Source organism: Falco peregrinus, chromosome Z (genome assembly GCF_023634155.1).
Source record: "Falco peregrinus isolate bFalPer1 chromosome Z, bFalPer1.pri, whole genome shotgun sequence".
NCBI classification, from domain to species: Eukaryota; Metazoa; Chordata; class Aves; order Falconiformes; family Falconidae; genus Falco; species Falco peregrinus.
In genome coordinates, this window is record NC_073739.1 from 74,270,487 (window position 1) to 74,291,077 (window position 20,591).

Here is a 20,591-nt window from a genome sequence, read left to right on the forward strand (position 1 = left end):
AGCTGTTCTGGTTGACGTAATGTGACAGTGCGGCAGAAATGTCAAACAACAGGAGCACTAAACTAAGGAAGCTGCTGCTGGGCCTGAGGCAACCCTGTGTGTCTCCATGTGAGAGTCTCTGCTCATCCCTCTTGGTTTATTTTTCAAGGTCTGGGAGATATGTGTATAAATAGAAGATATTTCAATTTTGGAGTACTTAATTAAAAAAAAACATGGAAAAAGCTGAGCTCAGGTGGGCATGACAAAGCAAAACACAAAGCCAGGGAGAAGGCAACTTTGCTCTGAGTGCTGACCTTTTAAATCAGTCATCTGCGTTATTTCTGTTTGGGATGTACAGAAATAATTGGATGTCTGGTCACCCCTCCAGATCTGCGTGAGGATGACAGAGTAGCGTTAGCTTTTCATGTTTATTTCAGATCATGCTTTTTGGCTCTGTTCTTTGGTATCTCTTCTCAGTAGACATCCGTGGAAGGAATTTAAAGGGCTCTCCCCTACTCAAAGCCACTACAGCAGGCCCACTGCCCTTTCTGCGTAAGACAGACAATCCTTAGGCCAGATATACTTTATTCCAAAACAGAGAGCTGTGAGGCACCAGCAACTCCTCTTCCCTCCTGTCAGTGGGAAGCAGGCTTGCTCAACAAGAGACCTTTTCATGGTTTAGCTTTAGTACCATCTGCTCAGTGTGGCTGGAGATGGCTTTTGCCACAACATCCTCACTGCGCAGCACTAGCAAAATGTTATCACGTAGTACTAATGGTACTGCACACAAATCAGCTACTGTGGTGATGCCATTACAGGTGCTGATGTGCTTCTGTTCACTCACTTTGTTCAAGCAAGAGCACATGTGTGCGTAGCCCCAGTGCTGCTATCCCAGCCATTTGCACATAGGGATACAGCACTGAACAGATGCTGTGCTTGACTGGGACGGTATCAGCACTATTACCATTGTCCAAGCTGTAGGTTCACAGAAATAAATAAATACAGTTTTGTCCACATCTGTCCTTGTTGTCCACATCTAGGAGAGAACCCTGGTCTTGGTGAGACCAGCTGTGTCCACTCTGCTGCAGGCTATGTGAACTGACTGCTCCCACAGAGCCCAGATATGAATTTATTTGTCTGGGACATCTCCTTGCCAGTGTGTGGGTAAATGTGTGGGTTTCCAGGAATAACAAGAAAGCTTTGTCACTGCTCCCAGTGGTGCTTTACAGCACCGCACTCAGGGTGTGTGCTGCAGGCTGAAGGAACAGAGGAGGAACAGGCATGGGCTTGTGGCAGGCCAGGATGTCAGAGGAGTCGCCAATGCAGATACGCTGAACTCGACAGAGTTCTTGTCTCTTTTGCATTGAGGATGTGAAGGGAATTAAGGCCCTGGAGTTAAAGAGGGAGAGAGGGTACTTGACAATGTAGACACTGCCTGAAGGTGTCCCGTCTAGTCCAGGGCCCGTCCATATACATGGCACACAAGCCAAGAATGGAGCAAAATGAGATTTTTTTAAATAGCCATTTGCCAGGCTGGTATAGAGCTGGGAGTTCAATTTGCTGGACTGCTGTCAAGAGAGGCAGCAACCACAGGGAACAGAAGCATCTGGTCCCTGAAAGGCAGCACCTCCCAGCTCTTTCCACATCTACCTATTTGCTTCCTCTGCAATCTGGGAAAGCAAAACACAATAGACAAATAAACCTGATCTAGATAAAGCCTTCCTTCCAGACAGGTTGAAATGTATCTAAATTGTTTTTTTTTTCTCTAAACTGCTCTAAAAGATTTCCAAGGATGGAAAACCTATTCCAGTGCTTCACTGTTCTCACTAGGAAGATATTTCACCCCAAACTCTCTTATCTCAGTTTAATTCCATTACTAAGTTTACCTATTATTATTTGAAGAGCATCACCTAGACTGATCAGTATTCTTCAGGCTCTCTCACTTCCCCCTTACACTTTCCAGATCACGCATGACTACTCTTACAATTTTATTTTTACTCTCCCTAGTTGGTCTACATTTTCTCAAAGAAAATGGCCCAAATAAGCTGAATTATTTCAGGTAACACTTTACCGATGCCAAATGAAACAGGAGGCTTTCTTCGCAAGTCTTACAGATGATGCTTTTACATACATATCTCTGATTTTGTGTGTGTGTAGTTGATTATGTGAAAGTGGAGAACAAAGCTTTTGTTCTTACTGAATTGCATTCTCCATTTTTCCAAAGTATTTCTGCAATTTCTTAAAATTGGTTTCAGATCTGATCTTGAACTCCTGTAGTTTCTCCCAGCCTGGTGTATCTGCTCTCTTTTTAAGCAGTTAATGCAAACACTGAATATCAAATAGATGTGGGATAGCCCTTTGCAGATGCTATTAACTGTTGTTTTAAGTGAGCCTTTTAAAAGCCATACTTTCCAAGCAGTCTTTCATTTGTCGCTTAGCAGTTTTATCAGACTGTATTACTTTAGTTTGCTTGGAAGAACATCATGGGAGAGAGCACTAAACAATTTATTAGTTAGGTTATAAGATATATATCCTGTAAGTTAAATATATCTGTTATCAGTTGTATTTAGCAGAACATGTTCTTGGAATATTGAAAACCTTGTCTGATGTGATCTTAGCTTCTTGCCATAAACTGACTGCTTATTTTTCCAGTATCTTTCTGGAAATGAAAATTGATCCAGCTACTCTACGCCTCTTGTTCCTCTAACATCAGGGCCAACGCTTCCCTGTTCCAGTCTTCTGAAACCTTGCCCATCACCTTTGATGTCTCAGATAACCACTGAACCTAATCTTCAATTAGGAAAAAAAAAAAAATCAACCCTCTAGAGCTAAATTTGTAAAGCAATTTCAGCTTCCAGTATGTCCCTGTCACATTAAGCTCTTCAGAGAACTCAGCCCTAACATGACTGAACCTTTCTTACCAGGCTGTGACCGGTGATAACCAGACCGTACACACCATTTGCTTGCTCATCAGGTATAATTTTTGGTTTTTTTGAAGATTTTTCAAACTGAACGTTGATTTCATCACTGTCCAGAAAGGAGTCTGGCTTCATCTTTCTCCTTGCATTCCTAAAAATAATCCAGAATAATAATGAAAATCTTGTAAAGATATGTATGTTTTATTAAATAAACTTTAAGAAAATTAAAGCAATTAATGCTTCCCTTTGAAATTTTAGTTTAATTTTCCTTGTATCCCTACAACAAGATGCATTTAGCCGCTGCTGCTCTTTGTGCAGATCGTTCACATTTCTGAAGCTCTAACAAGTGTGTGCTAAACCTGTGCTGATTTAAGGTCAACCAAATCATCTGAGGGTCATGAAGGACAGTATCCCAAAGGGCATCCCAATTTCTGTGCATATTGTCTGGCAACCACCAGGACTGAAAAACTTTCCCATTTTCCACCTATATCTTAGAACTTGTGTCTACCGAGTAGGCTAAGGAGGAAGGTAGATTTCCAGATAATGTTAGGAAAGGACCATATCCAGACAAAGGACTGCAATGTGGATGAATGGCAATAGCAGTGGAGCAACAGCATAGTTCAAGCCTGGAGCCAAAGGCTTTGTGGCTCCAGATCACTTGTCTTTGGCAGCGAACAAATGCCTGCCTGGCTCTGCTTTCTTACACTTTATATAGATTGACCTCTTGGATCAAGAGGCTTCAGAGTTTATCCTCAGAGATTTCTACATAATGTGTAACTACTGGATCTACAAGGGAACCGGCTAGCCCTTATCTAAGGTCCCTGAATGAACTGCAACAAGTCCACAGGAGAAAAACGTAGAATAATACAAAATACAAGTAGTGTCAGTACACAGCAACGGAGCTGTATATTTCAGCCATTTACCTCAGCTCATTAAGTACATCATCAGACGTGTTGCCTTCAACAATGAAAACATCTTCCATGTCATCATTCAGCAAATTGCAGGAGTAACCAATGTTCATTGCTGTCTCTGGGAAAGATAAACCAGGAAGATGACCCACGTTAGTGGTCCCAAACTCACCCACCATCCCTGTGGCCTTTTTATATACATGACAAAAATTCTCTCTCAAAAGCTCTGTATTTAACTTTCCCTCTCCCTACTCCCAGAAAAGCCCAAAACAATAGTTCGGAAGAAGAATATCAAGACATTTTGTTCAGAAAATTCGGGGGGAAAAGGTATTTTGTTATTTCATAAACAAAACCAGTACATTTGGAATATGAAAAAATGAAATGTTTCTTTTTTTTCAAAAATTTTCTGCTCATTTCTTGGATTAAAATATTTGCCAACACTTTTGCCCTCCCTGAAACACCATGGTTTCAGTGCAGTTACTATTTCTCCAAAAGAATTCACTGGAGTTTATTTATTGTTCTTTCCAGCTTCATGATTTCCCCAAAAGCCTGTGTTCTCTCCATTTCTATTCTGGATCATTAATGCCAGGGCTGAACTGAAACAGACCCAACATCCACTTTAGCACTGAAGGTCCTGGAAAGTGTGACAAGATTTTTTCCACCTCCTCCACCAGGACAGTCGACTGTACTAAAGTGACACCTTCTCACAGCATATGACAGGGACCATGGGATGCTTACTGTCACCTGTCCAAAGGCAAAGGATGTTCCCTTCGCACTGCTTTCAGCCTCAGGACAGGAATTAAGAACAGCTACTACCTAGAGTTACTTGGTCTAATTACGGACAACCAGAGTTTTGCCTAGTTGGCAATGACGCAAACCCTGTAAATTTGTCATCTGTGCATTTTTCAAAGAAGAAAGAATGAGAACATGGGTCTTAGCAGAACCATACCACTGGTGGGGAAGCAAACATCCAAAGCCGTAGCCCCTTTACCTTGCTTGTCTCCAGTAAGAACCCATATCTTAATGTTGGCTTTGGCAAGAGTCTCAATTGTCTGAGGGACTCCGTCTTGTAACTTGTCCTCAATCGCTGTGGCACCTAGCAGCTTAACAGAAAATGGCAGGGAACGGGTAAGTCTTCTCATTGCTAGCAAAGGAGAAAGCATTAGACCTTCAGATAATTACTCAGTCAAACACAAATGACATCCAGGAATAAGGTTGTGCTGATTTTCATTCTTGTTTAGCAAATTTACTGTACCGAGTAGAGCCCTGATCTGGCAAAAATTCTAGTCTCTAATCCCCCAGTCTCAGGTGGATCATGAACACACATGAAATTATTTGCCAACACATTTGTAGACCTGCAGGTCTGCGTTCTTCCACATGACCCCGTCACAGCAGATTGAGCTTTAATTGAGGGACAAAGACAGCTGTGGATCCATGTCCCCAAACCTCCATATGCATCCTCTCATGCAGAGCTTGCTCCCAGCTGTATTGTACTGCAGCTATGGCTGTGAAACATCTTCTCTAGCCCATAACAGACCTGTGCCCAGGCCTGCTCCACACTACCACACAACTAAACCACAGACTGCTCATGACACAAACCTTCATTATTTTAAAGTTATTTCTTGTACTGCATTTTGGAGATACTTGGTGGCTTTAACCTATCATCAAAGGGACACGAAGGCTTCACTGCTAGCTCGGGTTTAGACAGTATCTGCTGCTACCTACCTCCTGCTGTAGGGAGACTAGATTCAGAGGTTGGCTTTAAGCCCAGGATCCCTTTTGGCTCCCTGGGATGTTGATCATTCATCAGCTATGAATGCTACCAATGTAGACAACAGCTCTGATGGAACTTCTCTATAGGATCCTCAAAACTGCACAATCTACATTTTACAGCAGTAGCCCCTGGTCTAGTTAGTGAGAGCTTAAATGTTTGTAGCATACAAAGTCAACTCCTGGGAGCACCTGCTCATCTTTGGCAGCCTGAGCCTGAGCTGGAAGCCCAAACATGGACATTTATATCAAATGTGCCTGGGAAGAGAGAACAAAGTCTGGCATTTCCCACAGTCATTGTCTTTCTGGCAGCCCAGAAAGGCACAATAGTGCTGTTGACAGGGCCTAGCCTGTATGCCCGTAAGCTGGTGTAAGAGCAGCTGGAGTGACAGCCATGATACTTTCTTGACTGTGGATCTTCCTTAGTTTTTGAGTCAGTCAATGATAAATGGCATTTTTACTACTATTGTCTGAATCTAACCATGTTCCACCCCCTTGTGTCCTTATATCCTTTGCTCCCTCTAAGCGCTTCTAGCAGAAGCCTGCCACACACAGGACTTCTGCTCTTGCCTTTCAACTAGACTATGACACTTGGCAGTCCTCTACACCTTCACAAGATCCATCTGCTTCTTTGCTGACTGTGGCACTCACACCCAGGCTTTCCCACACCTACCTTCTGTTCTTCCCACAGCACCTTTGGGAAGTAAAGTCACTCCTATACAAAGTACAGAGCAGGGTCTGGTGTTAACAGTGTTTTCTTCTGAGCCACTCTTCTTCCTGCCATGAGCCCACGACCTTTTCTCTACTCAGGCCATGAGCTTCGTAACCCTTTTTTGCAAAGCAACTGGACCTTTAACCTCCTAAACCTCCATGTCTTTCCTGCTTTGAACATGACCCACAGAGCATTTGTGCGATGTATTCTCTGAACTGGAGGATCATCATTTTCCACCACTCCACTGAGACTCAGAAGGGCAGCAGGTTCTGCCCCATGGACTATGCAACTTCCAGAGGTCAGCATCTCCTTGGCTCACACTCGCTCCTTCCCAGGCCCTGCTGGCATCCCGAGCATACAGCTAGTGAAAGGAGCAAAGGTGGCAGCTCCCAAGATTTCTGAGATTTCAGGAAAGCCCTGCTGCGAGTGCAAAAGCTGAATTGCTTCCCCTCAGATCCCACGCATCCTTTTCATTCATTATTCATTAGTCTAAAGCACAAGGCAGACTCCTCAGAGCATTCACAAAGCTGTAACAATGCTCAGGGAGAGAAGAATGATGTGAAGATTACAGTTTAGCCCTATTTCCAATTGACACAAACATGTTCATGGACATCATCTCCCCATCCCACCCAGGGCTGCAAGAACAAAGAGGACTCTCTCTGAAATGGAGGGGCGCTGGGGATTATTCACTGCCTGCCATTTCAAAGACAGGAAAACACGTAATCAGCCATTTGCACATACAAGGAGAGCTATGAAATATTTGTGTCCACGTCATCCCTGACACCCACGTGAGTTAAAATAAAACCATTCTCCTGCACTGGTGGCTGACACCCCGGTTATGGGCTCCTGACGGAGGTGCCAGTGAAAACCCAGGACTGCCATATTCTTCACTGCTCCTGTCACACAACCCACTTAGCTGTTTGCAGAACAATGTTTACTGAAGTCATCTTGAGCTGTTTATTGACAAACCACCATGCTCGCTGCCTCCCCCAGAGTTTGACCCAGATTCCCTGAAGCACTAACCATTAGGTCTTTTTCAATCTCTTCATATAGCTCTGACAATTTATCTTCCCGTCCTTCCAAGGCAGTGCTTGCTTCATGGTGACGCCTGATCCAGTCCTGGAAGTAGTCTTCGTCCAGGCTTTTATAGGCCACCACAAGTGTCCTCAGACCTTCACCAGCAAACTCCTGTGGGACAGTGGTGAGGCAGAATAGTTCAAAGAAGAGCAGTCAGCTCACCTGGGCTTACAAAGGACCCTCAGAAAGCAAATGGCTATATGCAAAAGCTTCTTGCCTAATGCCCACAGAGGAAAGGTGAAAAAATTGAACCTCAGACCCCAAATCTTGGGGTACTTTTTAAAAACTAGTCCCAGACCACTTTATCATTGCCATCCATGGTCCTTACAAAGAACAAATTCAAAAGGTCTTCCCAACTTTCTGGCTTTAAAGCTTTACATTAACCAGGCAGCTGTTTCCCAGGCTCAAATTTCTCAACAGAACATTCAGAATAGTAAGACCTAAATAAACACTGAACACAGCCTTGACTTTTGGCTCTGGGCTCAACCTTTTTAGAGTACAAGTGCTGGCTCATATGCACAGTGTGAGCACAGTCAGTCATGACATCTCAGCAAGTCCTTCTAACTGTGCTTTCTGCAGATGTATGATTGACAGTATGGATCTCAGTGTTTGGTGGAATGACAGAGATCCCTTTGTGAAAACTGAAGTGTTCTCCAAGCTTGAAGTAAAGGTGCATCAGGAACAGGCCACCTCCATAGCTCTGCTCTGCCCTCTGCTTTGCCAGCAACTTTCTCTGGCTCCTCCAGGCAGTGAGCAGAGATATTTTTGCTATTGCACAACCTCTCTGGCAAAATTTTCTGTTATCTTGTGCTTCGCACTGTACCAGCAGGATCTGGCATCACAAGAGGGAGTAAATATTTGCCAGAACATCCCCTTGTGTGAGTAACCACCTACCTGTTCACACCATCAACAACATAAAAGGCCACAAGTTTGAGTGATGCATTTTCCTTGCTGCCCAGTCAATATGCCCCTATATGATCTGGAAGAAGGGGAGCTGAGTGAGAGTATGTCCCAGCACTTGCCTTGTCCCTTCTGACTGAGACCTCTTGGGTCGCAATCACTGCAGATCTTAATTGTATTCAAGAAGGTAAATGGCTCTGTGGCCCTTTACTGATCACCTGAGTTATTCAGGCCCAAGGCATGCTTGAATGCATTGGGTGCATGTGTTGTAGAGTAACAGCAGACTTGGATGGAATTTAGTTCCCAAAACACAGATTGTGCCATTTCAGGTGTCTCACCTATCCTGCCTGACTTCTAGTTCCTACTCCAGAGAAACACGTATCTTCTGAATGTCCAGCATTGTATTTGCCAGATGTCCTGGAGCAGTTCAAATGGCACCTGATGCCCATGCTTAGACAACTAATTTGAGACCAAAGGCTTTATAAATTAATTTCTCTATATATTCCATAATTTAAAAAATTGGTGCTTACATTCTGTTTCCGAAATCTGTGTTTTGTCTCAACACAAAGTATATTTCCATACCTGGTGAAAAGGAAACCATCAAATGCAGAGATGTTGTGCAGAAGGGAACACTTACATTCAGGTGTTCTGTGGTCTCCTCTTTGAGAGAGTTGCAGGATGAATGAAGCAGTTCATAAAGAATGGTGTCAGCCCCCTTGCAGTACAAAGTCAAGTCACCTTCTGGACTCCGCACTATGAGGGAGGAAAAGAAATGCTACAAATCCCAGAATGAGGCACTTGGGATTCACAGCACTTTCATCAAAACAAAGGAAGGTTTTTAGAGGTGTCCAAACTCCACAAAGTTTTGGCAGACTCCCAGGAATCATGACCAGCTTTCATTAGAAAAGATGATGCTACTACTCTTTACCTTAGTGGTAGCAGCACAGACAACTGTACCCCGACTGCACTGGTCTGAGCAGATGCTCTGTTGGACTACGTGGTTCCTAAAGGTAGCACCTTAGGCAGGACATCTGCATTCAAAAGTCAAGAACAATTTGTTCTTAGGGAACTGGTCCTGCTGCTCCTATTGCTTCTATCAGTAAAGGTACTACCACCCTCTTGCTACAGTTCCCATATTCCAATTCATGAAGTATCTGAGGATGTTGGAGAGTTAACAAAGGCTACACAAGGTTTCTTGAATAACTTTTGCATTTTCCTTTTGGGAAAGTGGTGTTCTCTACTTGTCCTTGCTTTCTCCTTTCCTACTTTCTCAGATTTTGCTGACAATTTTCAAGCTAGCTAGAAGGAAGGCCATTCCTGCATTGTCATGAGGGAAGTAAGATATGTTAAAAGCTTATTGTCTTCAGGAGGCTGCTCTGTCACTGTGGTCCAGATGTTAAAATACTCTGCCACCTGCCTAAGTGAGGTGTTTACCTAGCACTGTTTCTGTGTAATTGGAAAGTCAAGGCAGCTCATCTCAAGTGCTCAGAAGTAAACATTATTCAGAAAGCATTGCAAAGGACGTCTCCTAGGAAAAGGCATCACAGCAGAATCAGGGCCAACTTGAGAGCCTAAAATGTCAGGAAGGAAAGCAGGGAGCAGAGGGAACATACCAATAACAGACATTCGCTTGCGAACATTGTTGAAATCAAGAATTGCCAGGAGTTTGTAGATTTTTGTTTCTCCCATTTCCACGACAGTGATGGTCTCTGGTGTGCGAGCCCGGAACACAAACCCAAAGTTTCTGGCAGCAGTGACGAGGGCTCCCTCATCAGGAGATTGGGCCTGATACACCAAGCTACCTGACATGCAAGAAAAAAAAGGTAATGCGGCTTCTGTCTTGTTTCTGAGGCTCAACAAATACAACATTAAAGATATTATATAGCAGTTAACCTGTTGCTTTTCTGTCTGTCCTCAGAGGTGCAACTCTAAAAAGCACCTTATGTCCACATGTCTCCATCAAGTCCCATCAACCCATCCTCCAGGCCAGTGCTAGAAGCCTCCTAGACTCTTTTGGGGTCTTTTATCACTCTCTTTGAGTCCAAAAAATCTCATTAAGAGGACAGCTTCCTTGGGTTTAATTCTTTCTAGTTACACATGCATGTATTTTTCTCGTTATTATTTTCACCTTATATGTGTCAATTAATGGTTCTATAGCCTTTAAGGAACTCACCCTATCTGGGATTTGAGGAGACTGACCCAGTACTGTGGGAACAGTGGGTGAGTGGAGCTAATGAGTCTCCAGTGGATAGATGCTCTATGCTCTTTACTTTATGGGACTTAGTGCAGGGCAGAGAAACAGTGGGCCAAGCCATCTGCCACCTCAGGGAAGCTGTGGCACCTGCAATTTCCACACTCCAGAGATGTGGTGTTTGCAGGAGTGTCAGCTCCACCACAGGAACACACAGGGAGTGGAGGCCCTGGTCCTTTCTCTTCCCATGTGGTATCTCCTAAGATAATTGATTTATGTGTAGCCATACACTACAGAAAATCACCAGGGAGCCAAAAGGACCAGTAACAGCTTCTGTGGAGAGGAGACATACTGTGGTGCAGGGTGAACATAACCACTCAGTCTGGTGCCTTCAACAGTCCTCACCTTCCTTCTTCTCCTCTGGCATCACTGTGTGACAAAGCGAGAGCAGCCGGAAGAACCTGTGCGTCGGGACATCGCTCCGCTTCACAGCTTCAACCAGGCTATGGTCATAGAATGCAAACTTCGGGTCGGCTAACTGGTTGTATGAGAAATCAACCTTCTCTGTGTTCTGCAGAAATATGGCTTGGTGTTATTTGTGGAGATGTCATATGATTGTACACCAGTGCCTGCCCATCATAGCCCCTCTGTCTTCCTTGCATTTACAAATAGCCCTCTCCTGCAGGGCCATTCATGACAGAGACTGATGAGTCTAAGTGGAAGATCATGAAAGCTACTGAATCACGAGAGAGAACAGACACTTCAGGTGCCTTTCAGAGCAGCACTCAGGCTGAGAACCTCATCAGCTAAAGATGCCTTTCTGTACTCTCTACAACAGCAAATGCTCCTGCAGGACCTACACCAAAGGGTTTCTATAGCAAAGAAATGCCTATCCTCCAACACATGCCCGCTTGGAGGCATCATGTTCCTGATGTCACTGGCTGCCTGTGATAGGGGAATGTGGAAACCCAAATTAAAACAATTCAAAAGGCTGTGTTCTCCGCCCTGTTCTCCCAAAGCAAGAAAAAATCCTGATATGGAAAAAAGATGACAGACTACAGATGTAAAGGTTCAGCTCCACAGGCACTGCCTGTTTTGTCTAAAAACAAGGAGCCCCAAGTGGAAGGGAGTGTACTGGAGACATGGCCAGAAGCTCACAGTACGATGTGTCATGGAGAAATGCACTGCTGAGCCTGTCTCGGGATGATTCCGACTCCCGCCCCATCCCTGATGAGCTCAGAGTTTCCAGGATGGGAGTCATCCTTTTTTGACCTCTGCTAGCTGACATTTAGAGCTTACCGCAAGAGCACAGACCCAACCCACACACACGCTCATCTGCGCAGCATGGTCCAGGCACTGCCACACCATGGATGCAGGGGCAGCAGGGCTGTGCACCAGTGAGTACCAGGGGCAGGAGGAGCTGCTGGGCAGCCCGTTGGCAGGAGACCAGCATGTCTCCCCAAGCAAGTCCACCTTTTGCGTTTTGCTGCCTGAGTGAGGGTAGTCTTTAGGCACAGCACTCAGCACAGAGAGGCAATTTCATCAGGTTATTTAGGATTTAAATGGCCTGGACATGAATTGTTGGAATGAGGAGTGAGTTTTTCATCATCATCTTGCCATTTGTTACTAGGATTACTGTATGTGGTTTTCAGACATTCTACAAATCCAAGACATGGTTTTGTGCCAGCAAGCAGGGGCTAGAAAGAAATGGAGCAGTCACCCAATTTCATACTTTCCTATGTCCAAACATTAGGGAAATTTGACAGTGACCTTGTTATCAATATGAACTGAACTCACTGATTCCCCACCAAAGCTTTAACTAACTGCTGAGCATAATAAAATTCACCAATGTCCAAGTTTCCAATGACACGTATTCAAGAGGAGCTGTGCATGCACTAGAATGAAGCTGAGGGAACAATGGGCACTCAGACCACCCAACGTGCAGGTTTCAATCAGGCCTATTGGAAGGGAACGAAACTGTGGCAATTGTCTGACATCCACAAGAACACACATCCCTGTCATCAGGGTCAAGACCATCAGCTCTTGCAGGATTAAGAGCATGAGCTATGCCTGGGTGGGTTGTGTTTGCCAGCACTTAGGCAGGCAGGTTTACTGAAAGCACAGAACCTGACAGCACTTGAGCACTTACCTCATTTATTTCTATCCTTTGCCCAGCCATATCATAGACATCACCTGCAATGAAGAAAGACTGATGTTATAGCCACAAGCTCTAGGTAAGTGCAGTCTCTGAGCTTCTGTACCACAACAGTCGGTTAAAGTGTTTTGAGATGGTATCTGATTTAAAAGTTTCAGTAAGCATGAATATCTTGACACAGGCACTGGAGATTGATGATTCATATCAATCAGTTTCTGTGTTAATCCATGACAAAATCCAGAGACTGACAGATGCTTGAAACACAAAGCAGTGACCATAAAAATGACTGGCATTTGGATAAAGAAGGCTTGGCTCAAGCTGAACCCAGAAAGGAGGTTGTGCTAGGTAAGAAATGAAGGTGCTTTCAGGGGATGACTTCTCTTGTACCTTCCCTGTGGACTGTGAGGCAAAGTCCAGCTCCTGGATCATATTGGGTTTGCAACAGTCTCTGGTCAGCTACAGAGAATGAGTTGTGAAAGCCCATTCTTCCCATGTCTAAGTAGCATTTTTTTATTTGCCCTGGAGCATTATTATGCTCTATTAATTTTCCCTGAACTGGTGATCTGTTCGCAGAAATGGAAGATATCTCCAGGAAACACTTGAAACTTCTGTCTGAAGGACAATTTCACTTGAAGGCCTGGACTGTGCCCAGCCCAGCCAGATTCAACACTTCATTGGAATAAGATTGAAACACAGAGAATTACAGGAATGATAGATCCATACCCACATCAGACACCTCAACTGTGACCAAAGTCAATTGTAGGTACTGGTACTCCCTGAAAAAAGCCCTGAAGGTGTAGAGGAAACTCAGAAATCATCTCTCCTGAGAACTACACACCAGCTGATCTCCTGGGAACTGTAACTGAGAGGCTTTTGTATACCTCCTTCCCAATGGGAAGCTTAAGCTTCCAGAGTACCTTCCCTGGCAGCAGAATTAATCCATCCTTTCTGGCCTGGCTTTCCCAAATGCCCCTGAGAAGCAAATCCAAAGCAGTACATTCCCAGGAGGAAGCTAGGCGTTTAGAATCTTATGGGAAATAGACTGTCTGCCTTCTTTCCATGTATTTCCCATTTGTTTCTTGCAGCCACACCCTGTATTATGTTAGCGGCAACATCCACTTTGGACAAGTCATTTGGACACATGAAGGAACAGACCGAATATTTTACAAACTGTTTAGCAGCATTAGCATTGGCTAGCACAGCAGTGCTCTTTGAGATATGGTGGTCTCCAGATATTCACAGAACAAGATTTATAGGAAGAAATAGCTTCATTTATTAGGCCAGCTGATAGCAGTGAGAAACAAAGACAAGCTTTCTAGCACACCTGTCCATCAGCAGGTTTGATACAGGCAAAACAAGCATCAATCTACAGATAAGCAGTGACTAATTTCTCTGGGGAAATCTAATGGTATTAATCAATTCATCAGTTTGTGAATTGTTACCACCTCTTGAGCAGTGTGAAGAAAACTGCCTGGGTCCATACAGTGAATGAGCTGTTTAAGTCAATGACTGTCAGGATCTAACAGAGCTAACAACTTTTGTTTCCCCTTTTTTCCACCTCCCTACAAGCTTTTCTCTATTCTGATAGGTGAAGTATGTCAGGGCTAAAGACAAATGACCAGAACATTGACTAGATGCCGACTGAAGGTTCAGCTACCTAAACAGGTGGATGTGGAAAACTGCCGCTCATGCCATAAGAAACTGCTGAATGTGAGAGGTAACAGTGTGAGAAACTGATAAAATATGCAAATAACCCCATGAGGGATGGATGGTTTCACAAGTGGTTAAGAGGGAGCTAGACACGTGAGTTATGTATGGTATTTTGCAGGGTTAGCAATACCTAGGTAACCATGTCAATAACACGACAAAAGACTGAGATCACCCAGGTAGTGATATCAGAAAAAAACCCCAGATTTGAGTGCAGATGTAGTAAAACTGGGACTAATGAGGAAAAACTAATAAGGTGCAGTTTTTTTTGGTTGGGATGATACTGGGGTAGAAAATGGAAGGTTAAAGGGTGTCAAAAAGGGGAAACAAGGGACAGGAAAAGGATAATAAGATATGCAAATGATGTAAACAGGCCTGTCCAGGCAGCCCTGATGGGCAGCCCTGTACTTGATCACTGCAGCTGCTTACAAAACACTCTCTTCTGGATATCACTTTTACTCTTTGTGGACCAGGAGGCATACAATGTGAATAACACTTGAAGAATAAGACAGACAACGTACCATAGGATTTGCCATTGATGGAGCACTTGTTGAAACACATGATGTTCTGAGTGAGAGTTCCTGTTTTGTCTGAGAAGATGTACTTGATCTGCCCCAGCTCTTCATTGAGTGTCGTGGTACGGGCCTGAGCCGGCGTGTCATTCAGAGCGTAATACATTTTACGGTCCCAGTCAATGTAGAAACTGTTACCTAAGCGTATAATCTCTACACTGGTAGAACAGAAAGAGAAGGTGATAGAATATTCATTATTTAAGGGACAAGATCTTTATCTCCAGCAACACTACTAGTGATTGCAATCAGAGAGCAACTTTGAAGGTAATGATAGGGTGTACTTATCAGGTTGTCCTTACATAGTCTGTAGTAAGCAATGATGAAGCAAGTCCCGCTGAAACTGTTAGGTTTATAGCAAATTCCTTTCCTTTATTTATAAACCAACATCTTATAAAAGTATCTGAAAAGTTCCAGAAGTTTTCAGGTTGAAAAGTGAGGCAGTAGCAGTGGGTTTCACTTGGTGCAGTTTTGGGAGTGGTGCTCGGACAGGGGTGGTTTCTAGCAGGACTATGTGCTGGGCTGAGCCTACTCAGTTTACACCCCAACCTCAAGGTTTTGAGAGCATCACGGACACATTGCCTATTCTTCACCCTTGTTGGCCTATATGCAATAACCAACATAGCACTACATTGTCTGGGAAGTGGCAACGTTCACTCTGTGCATATAGCACCAAGTACTATGGATTCTCAACCTGATTACACCTACTCACTTTGCAATCTACTCCTCACTTGAGCCCTACAGCCACCTCAAAGAACCTGACATTCACTTTGTTTGATGGGCACTGCAAGTGGGAGAGAGACACTAACCATACCAGCCATAGTCCTATAGCATCCTACACCTCCACCTCTCCTTTAACTGCCAAATCATCCTTTTCATTGTTTGTAAGGCTTACTGCTGTCCCTGCTCCAACTCTGACAAAGACCTCCGAAGGCAGCAGAAATAAGAAAAGCATCACTGTCATGTAGATCATTCACAATGGGTTTGAATTTGTGTCTAGGAAAAATGCTGCTCCCACCCAAGGCAAAAGCTAAACCTTTTCTAAGAAGAAACATAAAAGGAGTTTCTGGCACATACCTGACGTATAGTGAAATTGGCACCACTGTGTTCAGAATGATCACATATGACCAGAACATGAGGAAGCCTGAGTAGGAGGCAGAGTTGATGCCTTCGGCCCAGGGCAGATAGACCTGGAAGTAGTAGCCCTTATCATACTCCCAGATGCCATTGCCAATGGCTAGGATAAGACACATCAGTGCTAAAAATGCAAAAATCTGCAAAAAAAACCCCAAAATATTGCATTTTAGAGACAATGAATTTGTGATGTACAGGTTAATCAGCTGAGCCTAATGAGATCAGGTTGGACAGCCTGAATTGCAGGAAAATGTTCCAAGGGGTGAAGGAGGAAAGCCAGCAAAGTTATGACACTTTTATCTCAAGGACAAAATTACATGGTGCAGGGTCTGGAAATCTGGAATCACAAGACCTCAAACATCTGGGGGTTTAAGTCCCAAGCAGACACCTAAACCTGGGTGCTTATGGGCAGACAGCTACAGAACATCTCATTAGAGGTGAGTAGAGCTGCGGGTCCTCAAACGTCTGGCTGCACACTTGGGAGTAGAAACTGCTTGGAGGACTTTACCTGGCCACTTGTTGGATGTATCATAGTTTTTCACACCGCTTCTGAAAAACTACTGAAGATAACTTGTAATACAGAAAATCCACCACTATGCAGGTTGGAATTCAGCACTGGGTATCATGCTGACAGTTAAAGGAGAGTTAACCACTGACTCAGAACTAATAGTTGCCTTGGTACCTGCTATCACAATCTGATTACATTTCCTTTGAATAAACAGAAAGCAACGCTAACCAGTGATGTGTGTGCTTGGACTTTAGAGAAGCCTGTTTCCTGAAGCCTAAAGGAACCAGGGAAACAGCAACTGGGAACAGAATTTCAAAGTGGGACACCTTAGTGAAAACTAGGACTTTCTCAGGAACACCATTTAATAGACATGAAAACTTTACATAGGTCATAAAGCATTTTTGGTTAAAAGAAGACAAGAACATAGAAATACAATTACTTTAAAAAGAATACACAAGGAGAAGAAAGGAAGTTAACAGAATTTAATATAAACTGTAAGGAATTACAGAACTGTGAATATCTAATACTGAAGGAGGAAGGCAGCAGAAAGAAATATCTACCCCATATGATGTAGTTAGCAGATGGAAAAGGCAGACATTCTGTGACAAGGAACACTATGTGGCTCTATCTGCTAATAATAAGCACTTTCAGTCCACTGGGTCCAGGTAATTGAAAGATGAAAGCTTGGAGGGACTAGCTGAGAAAATCTCTTAACTGTAAGGTTAATTTTTAACAGTGCTTTGAAAACTGGGAAGCTTCACCATCCTGAAAATCTGCTAACGTAATTCCAATACTTGAAAGGTAGAAATGGTGATTGTGGGTAAGATAAACTGAAATTAGCTTGACATCCTTCCTGGACAAATGATAATAAACCCAGTTCCGTTGATATCAACTTCTCCAAATATTTGACTTAAAATAACCAACAGTCTAATAAAAATGTGAAGATATAGAATCAACAGGCCGCACAACAGAGCAATTAAAAATCATCTTTTGCAAGTATAATCATGAAGGAGGAAGTATTAGTAAGACGGGCCATTATGTATAAGGCCACCCAGTAACGATCAGATTAAAACTGTAATCGACCTTTTAAAAAAAAATAATTGAGGTACAAACATAGAAACATTGCTGGTAATACTGATATTTGCATTGCTGAGGTACTATGTCAGAGGAAGAAGGGTACTTTTATGGAGCGATTTGAATCACTTGGTGAAAAGCTCACGTCCAGCTAACTTGAGTTTTAATACCAAGAAGCTGCTAAAAAGGGACTGCAGTAAATAAAGGTGCTGGGCTGAGTTTCAGGGGACATATTTATTTTCCACGTCAATAGTAGCTTTGCTATTTAATTATGGGAGGCCAAATAAATTACTCCCCTTGTGAAATAGAGACAATATTGCTTGCTGGTAAGGAATGTGGCACAGTGTTTTTAAACCTCTGTGACCAGCAGTAAAAACAGACTTCAGTTTGTGCTGTTGTAATCATCAGGACTTAAGGATATATGAGAGGCATGACCCAGGGACAGGTAAGGTCCTTTATTAAATCAATAGACGTAGATGGAGAAAATAGACAAGCCTGTCTATTTTTATAGCTATGTCTGTCGGTCAGGTAGAAGTTGTTACTTCTCTTTGCAGATCTTGTCTGTTGTAAAAGAAATTAATTAAGAAAGCCAGCTGGCTGTTCTGTCTTATCAGTGTACCCTGCATGATTCCTCACTGCCCCACAGGTTAAAAATTGTTAGTTTGTAGGATACCACATTCCACATAGAATATTCCATGTGTGAGTCAGCAACGGAAATACACATGGGGCAACACAGCAGCTGAACTTCCCCATATCACAGCAGCTCTTGTCTGCAACTGCACTTGCTTTATGTACGTTTTACTTTATGTCATTTGGCATGTCAATACTCTTTAACAGCTCGACTTGTCTGCACCACTCATGCTTGCACACTAACATGCGGTTTGCTTTGAGACAAATGCAAGAGACCAAGCTGTTAACAGCACCCCTGGAGGTTAATTTCTGTGCAGAGAAACAACCGTATGCAGGGTGTTGTAATCATAACCACACTCTGGAAGAAAGGGATGTGAAAAACACCCTGATCATAGGCTTGTGCATGCTCATGGGGCTTCTCAGCATGAACATCCTCCCTCTATGGGTCCTGCCCATGCACTGCCTGCAAAAGATCCTCTGCAAGACTGGGTAGGATTTTTGTAAAGAGGAGGTGACTTTTGACAAGCATTTCCTGCTGGACTGTGAATTAAAACTGTCTCAGTTTCCTTATTGGCACTTTGGTTTCTGCTCTGGGATTTGAAGCAATAGCTTAAGAGATAAAGGCAACAGCCCTGTTTCTCTAAAAACGTCCTCCCCCCCAGCCTGCTAAAAAGCAAGTTTTGGAGGAAAAAGCATTCCTGAAGCTGGCGTGTGCATCCCTGGTGAAGGAACATTCACTTCTCTCTCAGATCACCGAGAAACACTTCCAACCATGAAAAAACAGCTATGGTTGCCATCTGGAAAGGTTCATCCTAGGTTAACCCTTGTTGGGACAGACCAGGGTGACATTATCCAGGACCCCCTTGGCAAGTGCTGCTTAAACACTGCTTTGTGGCTGGAAGTTTTATGGACAATTAAACACAAAATAGCTTTGCCAGTGTTAACATGGAACAAGTTTCATTACACTGAAGATGAACTATTTATAGCGAGCTGTGGCTGCTTTGTATTTCCAAACTCAGGAGTGCAATATACTGCCTCTTTTTATGACAGTGCTTTGTAACCTTTGACCACCCAGTGAGCTGGAAGGACCTGATGCCACATCCCCTTAGGTGTGCAGAGAGCCTGGTGCTTAGTGTAGGACAGGGCTTTACTTAGGCACCAAAATGTTAGGTGCCTTAAAAATGTCTAGAGGAAGAAACCACACCCTTGGCTCCATCAGTGCCCAAGAAGCCAGGCAGAGGCTGATGCAATCGGCTGCAACTTGCTCAGTTTTTAAAAATGGAGCCAGAACGTAAATTCATCTCATTTGTGTCCATGAAGAGACTGAAAGCTCTGGGTTGGACCCCTGACTTGTGAAAGGAGATTTGGGAAATCTTAATCAAATGCTAAATTCTAAGTTCCCTATTCAGTTTTTCTCTACTCTGTTGCTGTGCCCTGTGGATCCCCCCCATCCGTCATCATCTCCAGCTACAGCATAGCAGAACACCTAAGAAAAATGTAAAGTTTTTCAAATATTTGTAAAAATTTGAATCTAGGAGGCCCAAACCTTTTTTGGTTTTGCTGTCCCCTTAAGGGACGAGAACACTGAGGAAAATAAGCTGATGATGGCAATAAAGATTTTCACTTGGCAGAGACTGGTGTAATGTTACTGAAGTCAAGGGCATGTCCTTACTGTACATGGAGCAAGGACTTAAGAGGGGTTGAAGATAACCCTGGAGTGGCTCTCTGTGTTGTGGCACTGCTTTACAGCAAATACTCACAGACAGATGTTCAGAACACTGCTTCACATCTGTGGGAGTTGAGCTAACCACTCCTGCTTTAGTACAACTTCAGTCTCACAGAGGCACAACTGGATCTGTCCACTAACATCTCCAGTCCCTGGGCCCATCTCAAGAGCCTTTGGGATCCTGAGAAAAAAGCAGGACAGGGGCTGGGATGAAGTGGCAATGCTGAAGAGTGGTGCCATCCTGGAGACATTTGTGCTGTAAGCCTCAGTGCTGAGGAGGCATGAAGTCATGGAGACAGGGAGAGCTAAGGATAGCCTTGCTGTGATGATCAGACTGCTGCTGGATACCTTCGCAAGGGATTGCTCCAGCACCTGGGGATGGATCCAGGCCTCAGCCTGGCTGTTCAGGTTGGGCTGGAGAGCAAGAGCAGGAGGGAAGAAAAGGGAACGGTGGCCACCAGACCTTCTCAGTGTCATAAACTGAAGGTGGTATACCATGCATGAAAAAGCATAATGGACTTGGATAAAAGCCTGAAACTAAAGAGCTTCTCTTCAAGCAACATGGAGTAAAGCAGTGCCAGACTGTATGTCTTCCTTCTCCGAGTGCCTTTGAACCCAAGCAGTAAAATCTTG

At 43.7% G+C, this 20,591-nt stretch overlaps 1 protein-coding gene across 3 annotated transcripts in view; it reads right to left on the bottom strand.

Moving 5' to 3' along the window:
- Positions 1 to 20,591, bottom strand: part of LOC101923527 (phospholipid-transporting ATPase ID-like) — an 86,555-nt gene that overhangs the window by 13,009 nt on the left and 52,955 nt on the right. For all 3 annotated transcript variants that reach the window (XM_013297095.3, XM_027782979.2, XM_027782978.2), the window contains exons 12-21: positions 15,964 to 16,160; positions 14,839 to 15,047; positions 12,605 to 12,648; positions 10,861 to 11,026; positions 9,878 to 10,066; positions 8,902 to 9,017; positions 7,311 to 7,475; positions 4,797 to 4,908; positions 3,821 to 3,926; positions 2,901 to 3,048 (exon numbers count right to left, since the gene is read on the bottom strand). In XM_013297095.3, the coding sequence (XP_013152549.1) occupies positions 2,901 to 3,048; positions 3,821 to 3,926; positions 4,797 to 4,908; positions 7,311 to 7,475; positions 8,902 to 9,017; positions 9,878 to 10,066; positions 10,861 to 11,026; positions 12,605 to 12,648; positions 14,839 to 15,047; positions 15,964 to 16,160 (1,452 nt within the window). The remainder of the gene's footprint in view (positions 1 to 2,900; positions 3,049 to 3,820; positions 3,927 to 4,796; positions 4,909 to 7,310; positions 7,476 to 8,901; positions 9,018 to 9,877; positions 10,067 to 10,860; positions 11,027 to 12,604; positions 12,649 to 14,838; positions 15,048 to 15,963; positions 16,161 to 20,591) is intronic.